This window comes from Hyaena hyaena, unplaced genomic scaffold (genome assembly GCF_003009895.1).
Source record: "Hyaena hyaena isolate Hyena2069 unplaced genomic scaffold, ASM300989v1 scaffold_532, whole genome shotgun sequence".
Taxonomy (NCBI): domain Eukaryota; kingdom Metazoa; phylum Chordata; class Mammalia; order Carnivora; family Hyaenidae; genus Hyaena; species Hyaena hyaena.
The window spans coordinates 263,150-277,689 of NW_024081165.1; the positions used below are offsets into that span (position 1 = coordinate 263,150).

At 35.9% G+C, this 14,540-nt stretch overlaps 1 protein-coding gene across 1 annotated transcript in view; it reads left to right on the forward strand.

Moving 5' to 3' along the window:
* The window catches only part of ZSWIM6 (zinc finger SWIM-type containing 6), a 193,811-nt gene that overhangs the window by 126,776 nt on the left and 52,495 nt on the right, over positions 1–14,540 (forward strand). The window contains exons 3-4 of the mRNA XM_039255588.1: positions 8,500–8,648; positions 11,831–11,981. Coding sequence (XP_039111519.1) covers positions 8,500–8,648; positions 11,831–11,981 — 300 coding nt within the window. The remainder of the gene's footprint in view (positions 1–8,499; positions 8,649–11,830; positions 11,982–14,540) is intronic.

Below are 14,540 nucleotides of genomic sequence, written 5' to 3' on the forward strand. Positions count from 1 at the left end.
TTTATTTTGATAGTGAGTACTTGAGCAGAAGAGGGAGAGAGAGGAGAGAGAGAGAGGATCCCAGGCAGGCTCTGCACTGTCAACACAGAGCCCGCCCAACACAGGGCTCAAACTCATGAACTGTGAGATCATGACCTGAGGCAAAATCTAGAGTCAGATGCTTAACTGACTGAGCCACCCAGGCGCCCCTGTGCAAGTATTTTTGAATAATAGGTCCTTAGTAGTAGAAATGCCAGAACAAGTGGTATGTGCATATTTGAGTAAGTACTGCCACATTTCTCTCAAAGAATCACTGGGTTTATTTTTAAGTTTTAACTAAAACTAGAAGTTTCTCTAGTATGATTTAAAAAAATTTTTAATAAAATTGATGGAATGCAAGATCATGTACACATGACCGTCTTCATATGAAAAAACATTTCACTTCAACAAAAGAAGTAATCTTAGAACTTATGTGTCTTAATTTGGAGGAATCACGTCTCTAGTCCATGAAGAATTTGCTAGGGTAATACAGAAATGGCCAAGTTAATTTTAGCCCAATACCCTTTATTCTTTGTCTTTTCACCTCCAACTCTCGCCATCCCTCACACCATATAGTTCTCTCTGACACTCTCCCCACTCTCATGCGTTTCAAAGGATTGCTACCAGCTGTGATCAATTTCCTCTGTAGTCCTCTGTCCTTGACCTGACCCCAAGTCTGTCCATGTTGGCTCTATGAGCTTCTTGTGCCCACCTCCTCCACAAATGGGATTCTCGTTTTCAGAGACTGTGAAGAGTGTTGATGCTCTTAAAAGTTAGCCCAAGTTAAGAGTATCATTTCATTTGCTCTCCACTCAGTTACTGAGGCTAGTAACTGAGTCTCTTCCTACCTCAGTTTTCTTATTTCTAAGACATGGATTATGAAGAGTGCCTGTTTCATAAGGTCAGGAGGGTTACTGGAATAAATTTGAATTACTATTATCACTGTCATTGTGAGAACTCAGTTGATGTGAGTTTTAGGGCAGTGGCTGATAGTTGAGGAAAATATTTGTGAGCTGTTTCTTAAACAACACCTTTTAAAATAATCTGAGCAGACCATTCTCGAAGCTTGCAAATGTAGATTTCTTTTAATAAATCTGAAGAGTTAGGTTATGTAAAAATAAGACTTTCTGAGAACTTTGCATTTACATACTTATATTTATGTACCAAGTAATACATTTTTAGCTAAGTTACAGAAAGTGACCTACCTGTTATGTACTTTGTGTTTACACTCTGCATTTTTAAATGAGCCTGGAGCGTGTACAACTACCGTATTGCCTTTTCATCCACATAAAACACATGTTTATTTCTGTACATGAATAAGTGTATTACTGAACTTCTGAAGGAAATTAAGTGATAATAAAAGATGAGTAATAAAGTCAGATGAGAGGAAGGTAATAGAGGAGCAGCTATAAACCCTGAAAGGCCTGTCTGTGAGTTCCCTGAGGTATGTGCTGATTGCAGTGCTACTTATTCTCTTCCTTGGCATTGAACTGAAGGGAAGGTGGCTTGCTAAGGGGCACAGGTTGGCACATGCCAGGGCCCCCTCTGTCATTAGCCTCCAAGGTAAAGAAGCTCGGCTGACCTCTCACAGCTTCTGGAGAGGACACCCTGCTTCTGTCCTTGCAGTAAGATTACATAGGGGTGACCATTGAGAGTCGAAGGTGAGGAAGGTTCTGGCTTTTGAAACCATCACAAAACTGTAAATTGAAATGAAGACATTGCCACTACTTTGAAATGAGGATTTAAGGAATAATAAAATTTGAATCTTTTTTCAAGCGTGTGTTTATTCAATGCATGTTGTTTTCCAGCTATCTTCTAATTATGGTTTTTTCTAAAGAAAGACTTTTTTTTTTTGAGTCTGAATCACTCAAGTTTGCTGCCTTGCCTTTTCCCTCTTGGTGCCAGTGGTTGATGTCAGGATTCTGCCTTCAGCTTGTAAGACAGCTGTACTGGTCCTTTTGTAAGCCACAGACTTAACGTTGCCTAGCTTTAGCAGCGGGCACTGAAATTTTAGGAAATGATATTCTTCTAGGTGCCGTAAAAGAGGCTTCATTAATCACCTCTACAGTGTTGACATCTGTTGTCTACATTCTGCCTTTATAGATTAAATTTAACAATTTTAACCAAAAAGCCCTCACTTCTACATAAATATAAAGCATTATTTGGACAACCGCATTGCTAAAGCAGTTAAGTCACAGTTAAGGTGAAGAGGTAAATTAAAGCTTTTCATTTCCTTTTTGTTTGAGTTGTTTTCCAGCAGATTAAGACGAGAAAAGAAAGCATTAAGTTTCTTATTAAAACCCAAAGCTGTGAATAATTCCACATACCAAACATAGCATAAGCCAGTTGTGACTATGTCTCAGTTTCTCAGTTTAAAATTTACAGGATGGTTTGCTGCCGCTTAATGCTTAAAAGCAACTGTTTCCTTGACATGAGACAGATATTTCATTTGGTGTGTCTTAAATATGCTTCATTCAGTACACTGGAGAGGTGGCTCTCTGATGCTTTTGAACCCTGAATACTTTTCAGTATGAAGATCCACAATGTGCCAACATGTTTAACATTCTCTCCAAATATAGAATAGTTCCCCTACCCTGCTGGCAAAGATTCTGAGTCAGTAGTTCTGAAGTGTGGTGCCTAGGTATCTCTTTTTTCCACAAGGTGCCTCAGGAATCTTGATATACTCTCAATTTTGAGAACTGCCCGGATAAGGGCGTTTTGATACTCAGAGAAACAAAATCAAGTATCAGACAGGAGAAGCCAAGGACATGGACCAAGTGCCCTTTCATGTTTATGAATTCTCTTTTTGCTCACCTCCTATAGTATTACATAACATAGGAGGGTAAATCAAATGTACACATCTCTCGCTGGGAATGAGAGACAATTAAACTGACTTTTTTCACCAGATAATTTTACTTTCCCTGAAGGCTTGAAACTTTGAAGAATTAAGCTTTGGTAATAAAATTGCTCACAAAGATTATATAGTTGTAAAAGTTATAGCATTTGTAATTATAAATATAAATAAGCGTAAAATATGATAGGTTTTAAAACAGTTTAATGGACCGTTTAATATACATACACAGTTTCTGGCTCCTGCCCAACTGGGAGAGTATTTAATAGCAAATATATAAATACATGAATAATGTTTTTCTTTGCATACCTTTCTCAAAGAGGTTTTCTTTGTTAGTAGGTAGCCACTAGCAAGTAGAAATAAATTTTGCAAGTCTACATTTCATACCAGGCTTAGGCAACACTTCAATGCATGTAATCGAGACAAATTAGGATTTAAATAATTAAACTTAAGCATTAAAGTTTACTAAATGAATATGCTCTTTTAGAGAGGTTATTACTGTAGGCATTTAATTTCCTGGTCTATAATGTATAGTATTATATATTCCTAAAGTGTTGAGTTGTGTTTAGAGTAAATTTAGGTTTTATTTACTAATCGGTTGTGTTTGCTTGCAATCTTATTACCAAGTGAGGATGTTTTCTATACAGTCACATGAGAAGATTTGTAGCTCTTATCACCTAATTAATTTTTTATTCCTACATTACAGAATATTAGATTTGAGGGAATGGAAGGGTTGAGGACCTTAAGTGATATGCTGAAGGAGACATAGTTTTTCCAAACTGTGCCTAAAACTAAAGTCTTCCGAATTCTGATCTAGGATTAGATCTTCTTGGCTCACATGTAGACTTTATTAGATTATTTGTAGGAAAGTTTTATCTGGGCCATTTTCCCTCTCCAGTGCCTCCCTCCTCCCACATGCTTTTTAAGAAATATGTTAATTCTAACACAAGCATACCAAACCCACCGCCCCCTTCCTGCCCTCAACATGAAAACAGAAAAAAACCTCAGTTTCTTGAAAAATTGAGAAACATTACTCATGTATTTGTACTTTTTCTTTTATATATCTTCCCAGCTAGGCAAGAACAAAAGTCTGTGTGTAAATTAAATATTCCATTAAAGAAACGTAAAAAAATCATCATATTTTTAAAAAATATGATGTGTTTTAAAACGTATTGAATTCCAAGGAAGAATGCATTGTGTAATTCAAGTGAAATAAAAATGATTTCTGGGTTATTCTTTCTAATGCTTTTCTCTTTTAGTATGAGAAAAATAAGAGTTGAATATATCCTGAAGTTTTCATAGAAGTGCTGAATGTTGACCCCTTTGCCACTTTAGGCCAAGAAGACTGGGGTTTTCTCTAAACCACATTGAAATCTACTTAAAATATTTGGATATTTATGTGACAGATAGAAAAGCCAAGTCTCACATGCCTGTGACCCAAGCAATGAAGGGTGGCATGCCTTCTGCTACACAGAACGGTCAGTCCCCATCTCAGTCCTTTAGGGACAACTGAAAAGTCAGGAGTACTGGGGGAAACAACCACTGGGAGGATAGAATTTGACTTTATTTAGTTCAGCTCATTAGAAGGAACAGAGAGTGATAATCAGTAGCTTGTCAGAATTTTCCCCTCAGATTTCCCAGGAGGAGTGTAGCAAGATATTGGGGAAAGCTTAAATATGAAGATTGCCATTCTATCGTTGAGTTGTTTCGGAAAGTCTCTTCTGATGCATTTAAAGAATCTTTAGGGGCGCCTGGATGACTCAGTCAGTTAAGGACTGAGTCAGTTAAGGTACTCTTGATTTTGACTCAGGTTATGATCTCATGGTTCATGGGATTGAGCCCTATGTGAGTCTCTTTGCTGTCATTGGAGCCTGCTTTGGATTCTCTTTCCCTCTCTCTATGCCCGTTCCCCACTTAGGGGTGCATGCGTGTACTTTCTCTTAAGAAAATAAACTTAAAAATAAAAAGAATCTGTAGTTGTCATTGTGCATTTGTATTTGGGTGTAACTCGATGTGTGTGTCTTTCTCTAGAATCAAGGGGATGCGCTGAATTAGGGGCTCTCAGTCTCTATGGGATACAGATGTAGCCCAACTCTACATCCCTGTGTGTCCTTAACATCTTCCTGTGAAAGAGAGAAACGTGTTAATAAATGCTTGCAAACACCCCAGTATCTTTCCTTAAATTTATGTTTGATTTAGGGCTGACAATGCCCTCAACGTCTTGATATTGGCAGGGTTCAGCTTTAGCTCCAAGGCTCTGGGATGTATTCTTCAGCAGGGGAGAGAACCATGAGACTGTGGATTTGGCAGTGTGGCTCTGGACAAGTCCTAATCACCCTGAACTTGTTTCTGCTTCTGTAGAACAGGGATCATGATCTTAACTCACCTCTAGGAGACGTTGTAAGGCAAAAATGAGATAAATGTGTGTGAAAATGCTTTAGCAGTGGTTCTTCTTTGATAGGAATCCTTTTCTTAGGGGAGGAACGTACACATGTCTTTCTCCTCCCTCCTTCTCCCCCTCCTGGTACTTGACTTCCTCATGGAGGCAAAAACTGATTAGGTGTCAGGAAGCAGTGGTGGCATACCAGGTAGCATATATACCTACATGCCAAGTCCTACTTGGTACAACTTTCTCTGTCTTACTTCTGGAAGAACCAGTCTCTCCAGCCCTTCCTACTAGGCTACTCATTCCTGTGGCCATTCTCACTCATTTTCTTTCCTAGTCTTTAAATGTTGACCTTCCTTGAGGCCCTGTCTTAGATGCTCTTCCTATCTGTAGAGCCTCCTATAAAATATCCATTCCCCTCCTTGAGATTGTTTCTTCTCTTCTTGGCTTTCTCAGAGGTACTTAAAATTCACCATGTCTGAACCTGAACTCATGACCTAAACACTGCCCTCCCACCCCCTAACCTGGTCCTGCTCTGATCTGTGTGTCATTGAGTTGTCCGTCATCAGTTGTCCATTGTGTTTAACCCAGAAACCCTTGTCTTTCTTCACTCCCTTATCTTACACATCTCACATACCCACTTCTTACCAAGTCCTGTTGCTTTTATGTCTTGAATTCCTGTCAGATTCTCCATTTCTGTTCTCACTCTTGTTTTTCAAGCTACCATCATCATCCTTTGTATAGACCATGAAAATATCATCCTCATTGTTCTCATGTATTGTTGCTTCCTAGTCCATCCTCCATACTTGAGAGATATTTAAGTACCTAAATATATTCACATAGTTCTCAAATTTTAAAAATATGAAAAGATGCAGTGAAGAGCTTTCTTCCCTCATGTACCTGGGTTACCCATTCTGTGCATATGTAAGGAAATGCTAACACTTAGGCTTTTTCTAAAACTTCATTATTTATATAAAGTTTTTTTTTAAATGTATGCTTTTCTTCAGCTTGTTTTCTTTTTTCATTCAACATCATATCTTGGACTTTTTCCATTGTGTAGTACATAGAAAGTCTCCACATTCATTTTTGTGGCTGAGTATGTTCCATTGTAGGAGTGTTGAAATTGATACACATTAGAGCAAAACATCTTTGCTATGTAGAGTAATTCATTCTTCTCTTTCGGATAACCTTGTCATGAAGTCCACTTTATTATGCTTAGGGCAGAGAAATCTAAGTTCCTCACTTGCCAGGGCTCTCAAGGTCTAGCCCTTCTTCTCTGGGTTGTCTTGTATTTGTCTTCTTCTCATCCTCTACTTTTGGATTCTATGAATGTAGACTAGCTTTTATCTCCTCTGTGTTCTGTGTTCCTTCCCACCTGGGACTTCTGCCTAAGCTCTTAGTCTCACAAGCCGACCCGTTCCTTCCCTTTCCCATTTCTAGTTAACCTCCCATCTACAGAAGGGAAATTTCAGCTCAGTTTCTGTTTCCTAGAGGTGTGCTTACCCTGGCGATCCACAACCAAGTCAGAGCTTTCTGATACAGTCTTCTGGCATTTTGGTTGCTTTCTTTGAGCAATTATTATCATTTATTATTATATATTTATATGTATGATTATTAGATTGATGTTTAGCTCATACACTTAAAATAATGTTTCCCATAGAGTGGGTTGCAACCCACTTTGCGTTATGAAATCAGTTTTTAAAAATTATGACAAGCGACACCTGGATGGCTCATTCGGTTAAGCGTCTGACTTTGCTCGGGTCATGATATCGCGATTCGTGAATTTAAGCCTCACGTGGGTCTCTGTGCTGACAGCTCGGAGCCTGTTTCAGATTCTATGTCTCCCTCTCTCTCTCTTCTCCCCCCTTGCTCATGCCCTGTGTTTCTCTCCCAAAAATAAGCAAACATCAAAAAAATTTTTTTAAATTATGATAAGCTCTTTTTACAAAAAGAAATAGAGAATATCAGAGTCTTTCACTTACAGTAAAGGTCTTTTTTTTTCCCCCACCATACTTTTCGCTTCAGATTAACAGATGTGATTACATAAGCAGTCGGATATACAAATGTATTGGGCATGATGTCAGTTATTGTTGTTGGTCTTGGTCAAAAAAGTTTGATGGTAAATTATATGAGGACACCAGTTTTCTTTTTATACGTGATTTCGTCCCCAAATTTAGTAGAGGACACTCAGTAAATATGTTGGCCCAATGAGCAAATAAATGAATGCACACCTTTTGGGGGAGATTCCCAGACTCCTTGCCTACCTCTTACAGACTCATGAACCCTGATTCTAAGCAGAATTTAGGGATTGTTTCCTTGGCCAATTCATTCTCCATTATTAGATCATTAGAAGAAAAGAAAAGGAATGTAAAACCAGACTTATAAATGTATTTTTTAAGGGTTGATGAGATTAAACACTATTGACAAACAATTTTTAGATTTAAATTTTTTATACTACTTATAAATCTTAGGCCTTAAATAGCATTTTATTTTTTGAATAAATAATGAAACTTAATTGTTACTTGCCTAAATATGTGGATAATGTTTGAGTTTCTAAGGGAGTCTACATGTAGGGCTTATTACATAGCTGTTATCTTTTGTGTGTGCTTCAGCAATAAAATATTTATGCAGTTTGGCAAGGTGATACTACAACCTGGTTTAGTACAACAGCTGCACTGCCTGTTCCCATGTGGCTTGATTTCCCTTTTTAATCTTCAGTTTTTGTGCAACTAAAGACTATGTCAGCATGTAGTTTATACAGCAGCAGATAGCAGTGAAAGCTTCTTGAATTAACAGTCAAGAGAAATACTCTGCTCAGTTTACTTGGTTTCACATTTTTCTCATGTCTTTGAAAAACAGCTTCCTAACATGTTCTACACAGTAGAGCTTTATAAACACCACGCATTTTATAATAAGACCTTTTTGTGACTTTTTAATTCTTTAGATAAAACTTGTAAACTCATCTGCAAAGGTTTAGTTTCTGATCTTTAAAAAGAAAATATCTCAGTTCTTATAGTAATCTGCATTGTAGCTTAGCACAAATCAGCAAAGTCCTGGAAGTAAGAGAATGATTTTTGTATTTATTTTCAGTCATAAGTTTGTATGTATAATTGAAATTGAGATTGGCTTATGAAGTGTGTACACCAAAAGTACAGAATCTTAATTCTTCTCAAATTTATTATCAGAGCCCTTTAGCACAGAGTTTTTATCTAGCATATGTGTTATTTTTTCTTTCTATTTCTAGGTGCTCCTGATCCAACAGCAGGTGCTAGTATAGATGATGAAAACTGCTGGCACTTAGATGAAGAGCAGGTTCAAGAACAGGTTAAACTGTTCCTTTCCCAGGGCGGGTACCACGGATCAGGGAAGCAGCTTAATTTGCTCTTTGCAAAGGTATGATTTTTTTAAAAGAAATATTCTATATATATACATATATAGAAAGTATCTATATATGATTATGTGTACACTAGAATAAAGGCTTCTTTTTTATTTACTTTTTTAAAGAATAGAGTATGAGTTAATCAACCAATTAGAAACTATTATGTTGTAATGCATTTATTTACTTAGGTGTCCTTAGACAAGATGTGGAGCATTTTTGTTTCTCTTGGTTCCCATTACTAAAATGGTAACAGCTTATATACAATTTTGAACAACTTTTCAATACTCAAAAGTAAATAGCTTAATATTATTAAAAATGCTATCTTTTCACATTTTTACTTTTTCTAGTTAATGTTTCAAGTACAGGATAACTTTGAATACAGTCCCTATAATGTGCCTTGTATATTTAGGGTTTTTTTTGTTTTGTTTTGTTTTTTGAGGTTCCAGAGTATCTCTTTTTCTAATCCATATTCTGTAAATTTTACATAATTATTTTTGAACAGTTTATACATGCATATGAGATATTATAAATTTAGTTTAATAATGTTAGTATATTTAAATTAGATTCAGAAGCATGGACTTTGGAGTCTTACAGACCTAGGTTTAAATATAAATTCTAAATCTTACTGAACGTATGAAGTTTGGCAAGTTATTTAAGTCCATTTCCTCATCTTTAAAATTAGTTAATGATAACATATTTCCTCAAGTTGGGATTAAATGATAATTGTGTCTAACATGTCGCTTTAGCCTTGGTAAATGTTAATTTTCATCACCAAAATTTGGTGGCCTAAGAAACAAAGGTATCATTGTTATTAGTTCTGTGTGAGTAGATGCTCTGTCTGTTGCTTTATACAGAACTTTTGCTGTCCATAAACACAATTCTAAATACGGGGTAAAATGCTTTTTTAGTAATATTAAATCACTGTCTTTTTATATTGGATACAGCTACTGTTCTGGGTCATGTTTCCAAATTGATTTTAACAGAAAAGATAACTGATTAATACTTTTGATAACTCACTGATACTTGTGTTAAAAAGCTTTTCTTATATTTATAATAATTGCATTTTTTTAAATTCTGAGAAATTACCATATATTCTGTTACTGGTTATGGCCAGAAAATAGTGTATTCTAATTAATCAGTATCCTCTTGCTAAAGATTTATCTCATTTACTATATAGATTGCCAATTTTCTGAGAATTAGATTACAACAAAATACATTTAACCCTAAAACTACTTCACACATGATTTAATCATCATTTGGTAATTAATAGGTATGTCAAACTCATGTAGTGGATCAGAGTCTGCCTTCTGAAAATTAGTCACTATTAGACTAGAGATGTACTTGAGTGTTGCTTGATAGTTGTGGTTTATATGCTTAATAGTAAAGCATATATTTTCATTGCTTTTGCTTAATAATAGGTTAGACGTTTTATCAGGAAAATAAACATTAAATCAAATCATGATGTAGTGGTAATATTAAAGGTTTGGCATATTTTGATACTCAGGAAATATTTCATAGATTCTTATGTTAGTGAGTAGTACACTTTGGCCTAGTGGAAGCAAAGTGAAAGAGGTAGTATTAGACTGGCCTACAGCTGCTATTTTTATTCCTGTAGATGATGTACACATTGTATATGCCGTATGAAATAACATCTAATTTTGGAAATGGAATAACTTTTATTTTTTAATTTTTTTGGCATAACTCAGAGTTAAGACAGATCTGGGCTCTGATCCCAGTGATTCCTCTTGTCCTTTGGGCAAGTTACTTCATTTCTCTGAAGCATGGTTTTATAATTCATAAAATGGGATTATAATCTGGCCTACTTTACATAGTTATTGTAAAGATTACCTGGTAGGTATAAAGGTGAAATTCTTTAGCATGGTGTCCAGTAAACGGCAACTCCCTTTCTTCCTCCCAGTCTTCATCTGTTCATGACTTTTTAGTGCTTCCATATTAGAAATAACTTTTTAAGATTATTGAAATAATCTTGGAAGCACATCATTTGTGATTTAGTGTAAAAGTGCTTTTGAGTTCTTTATAAGGCTCAAATGTAAAACTTGTGTTGGGGTTCCATTACTTGTCTGGGTACAGGCCTGTCACAGGATCTGTTGATCTTGAGGTTTGGTCTGCTTAACTGAGTATCTGCCATTTCCTCCTTCATTTGCCTTTCACGTAGAATCTTGAATAAAAGGACCCCCTCTCTTTTCTTCTGCTAATGACCTTGCTCAAGTAATAGTAGGGAGAATTGGTGGTGTTCAGCTCAGATTCTTGTTTGTTGAACACATAGCAGTAAACATTTTGGGATAGATTTGTTTAGGGTTTTCTAGAAACTTAGTCTCGTGTTTCTTTTCTTCCTTTTTTTTTTTTTTTTTTAAATTTTATTTGGGGAATTTGGCATAAAAGTAGTGGACAGAGCTTGAAGTTCCAGCTTTGAGAGGCTGAGTTAGCTTACCAGGTTACAGGTTATGATTTTGCTTCATGCATCGCTCATTTAGAGCAAGAGAATTCTTTAACCTGCAATGCAGTCCATTTCCTTTGACCATTGCAAAAAGAGTCCTGAGTAAACATAAAAGTATAATGTTGCTCTTCTTGTCAGAAAACTTTGGTGTGAGAACTTAACCAAAATTCTGATTTATCTCAAAAATTGAAGGACTTCACAACTCTGGAAATATACTAAAAAGCATTGCATTGTACAGTTTAAATTGGTGAATTATATGGCATGTAAATTATGTCTCAATAATGCAGTTTTTTAAAAACAGAAAGATAGATGCTATTATTATAAACATTACTCATTCGATTTAAAGATCACTAAAGAGTTATCAGTAGATTTGCTTTTGGCTCTTCTATTCTGATGGTGAGTACAATCAGTTGGAAGAGTCGGGAAGGTGCCAAATGATTTGTCTTGTTTAATTTGGTATGTTTATGTAGGCTGGCAAAATTTCTTCTTTGTAATTGGGAAGGTAACCAAATTTCCTCATGTGGATTATGAAACATGATTTTTAAAAATTTAAGTTAATTCTCTGATTAAAGTGCCATTTAGGATAGAGACCAGTTTTTAATAACTTTTGTTTGCTTAAGAGGGCTGGTGTCAAAAATTACCTGCCCTTGATCCCAGAGAAAGAAATAAAGTGGTCTGTTTCTATATTGCTGTGTATTTTTGAACACTTTTCTAAAGGTCTGTTTTTTTCCCCATTAGGTGCGGGAGATGTTGAAGATGAGGGACTCTAATGGGGCCCGCATGTTGACGTTGATAACAGAGCAATTCATGGCTGACCCTCGTCTGTCACTTTGGAGACAACAAGGCACTGCAATGACTGACAAATATAGGCAGCTCTGGGATGAGCTGGGTAAATACGAGTTTCCTGATGGATTGCCATTGAGTTGTGTATGGGTAAAGATCATGGTGGAGCATTTAAATAGCATAGTCAGTGTGTTCCTGAAGAGAGAGCTGCTCTATATGGACTCATATATTTATATGGCTCATATATAATTGCCATTATATACTGGTTAGAAGAAGGAGGACTTGGGCTGGCATTTGCAGGAAATAATTTTGGGAGAGTTTGGGGGAATGTCTGATGTTGAAAGCAAGCATAGGAATCTGCCTTTAAATATTTGAAAAAAGAAGCCATATTATTTTAAAATAGTTATTTTGTATAATAGAACTAGTTACTTATTTCTAGAATAATACTATAATCGATTCACCAAAAATTTGGCTTTTTTCCCCCTTTGCCTACATTAACAGTATCAGAAATAGTTTGAACATTTCTCTTTTGGGTACTGTAGACTTAGATGAACTGTTGATGGTCAGAATGGAAAAGATATATCAAACTATAATTTTTATTGCTTCCCAAATCTCTGTGATGAATATATAAATATAGCAGGTGATTGAAAAAATGAGAAATCCACTAGTCTCATTCCCTGGGAAATTTGGGGCTTGAATATTTTTACCCAATGGCCTATTGCTTGGGAATTAACAAATGATGCATTTGTTGTCTTTCTATTAAGAAATCTGCATGGAACAATGGAGTTTTTGACAAATATCTCAATGCCCATATTAATTTTATGTTTTGGATATGCTTACTAGAAGATCCTAGTTTCATTGAAATTGAATAGAATAACTCTTCATATCTTCACCTTCTTTCTCTCTTGGCTAATAATACACCACATCCTGCTGATTGATCCCATGTTAAGTCTAGTCCAAGGGAAACTGTTGTTTGTGCAATGATTGTAATGATTGGAAGGGACCTTTGAAGTGAAGTTTTTTTATGGGTAAGGAAACTGAATTCTGGGGAAGTTCAGGAGACTTCCAAAAATGACATTGACTGACTGAGGGATATGTAACAAGTTGGTAGAGAATTGGCCATTAGAGTTTCTTCTTTCCTGTTAATAGGATGTATGTTCAGAAACTTGGTCTGGATGACAACTTTTTTTTTTTTTTTTTTTTTTTTTTTTTAAACAGACCTGCTACTTGCTACCTGTTAGATATTTGCTGACCTTTTCCCCTGGTATTTTTATTAACTGTCTTGTAATAATTTAATCTTGATACTTTCCTTGGGTCACCTGAAGTAATGGTTAGTGACCTCTAACCCAGTTAAAATTAAATCAATCTGTAACCGTAGTAAGTGTTTCAATATATTAGAAGAGTGTTTGGGAGCATGGTCTGGTGACTGGAAAACACAGTGCAATGTGAGGTTTAAACATGTTTTTATACAATACTGAGTGATAACACTTTTCTAGGTTAAACCCTTTTGAATTTTATAAATCATCAGTAAATGTTGAATTAATTGGTTGGTTTATGACATTCATAAGGACTACCATTACAAAAAAGCTAGAATGAAGGGAATTATTTAAATAAAAAATTTTGGATCAATATTAAATGAATAACATTTTTTTACAATTTCTGAGAGAGAGAGAGGTAGTGTGAGCAGAGGAGGGGCAGAGGGAGAGGGAAACACAGAGTCTGAAGCAGGTTCCAGACTCTGAGCTGTCATCACAGAGCCTGACGTGGGGCTTGAAACCATGAACTGTGAGATCATGACCTGAGCTGAAGTCGAACACTTAACCGACTGAGCCACCCAGGAGTCCCTAAATGAATAACATTTTAAGAGCTTTAGTACTGGAGGAAATTAGAATTGGAAATAACTAATTAGGAAGAGAAGGCAAACTAATTTTTTTGGTTACCAAAAAAAAAAAAAATGCAAGTGATATAGTTAAATAAAACTTACAGTGTTCATATTTAATCCATTAGTCACATCTCAGCTTTTCCAAGTTGTTTTGAAAATTATGTCCCTCAGCCTTCAATCTGAAGTATAAATTCTCATTAGGTGAAAGTTTCCCACCAGCTTATTCTTATTATACACTATGATGAACTGCTTTCTGATTATGGTCCAAGCTTTATATTATTCAAGTTTTTTGATTTCAGTCTAGGATGAAGAATACATTTTCTTGCCATGTATTTTCTTTTTTCCCAAATCACTCCTCCCCCCAATCATTACTAGACTACTGTAAATTCTCTTGTGTACTCTGATGGCAAGCAGAGGTCACTAGCCATTTTAATGGGGTCTATGTTCTGTGAAGAATCCCATGTAGAAGTAACAATAGCTATCATATCTTAATATTCATTCACCAAAAAATTAACTAAAAGTTGCTTCTGGACTACAGAATGAAAGGATTTTGCTTCTTAATAAAATGGGAGAATTTGACTTTGTGCCCCTGCACAGGGCTCACATTGCTTCAAGGCTCTGCTTTGGAATTAAATGCTGAGCACTGCCAGATGCCAGACATTGAGAAGAGGCTGAGTTTTGTCGGCAAATGGGATCTGCAAGTTAATTGGTGTTTTCTGCAGGCTTCTGGCTGTGAAATGAAATTGGAAGCCCTTTAGCCACATGGATAATACAGGACCTGAA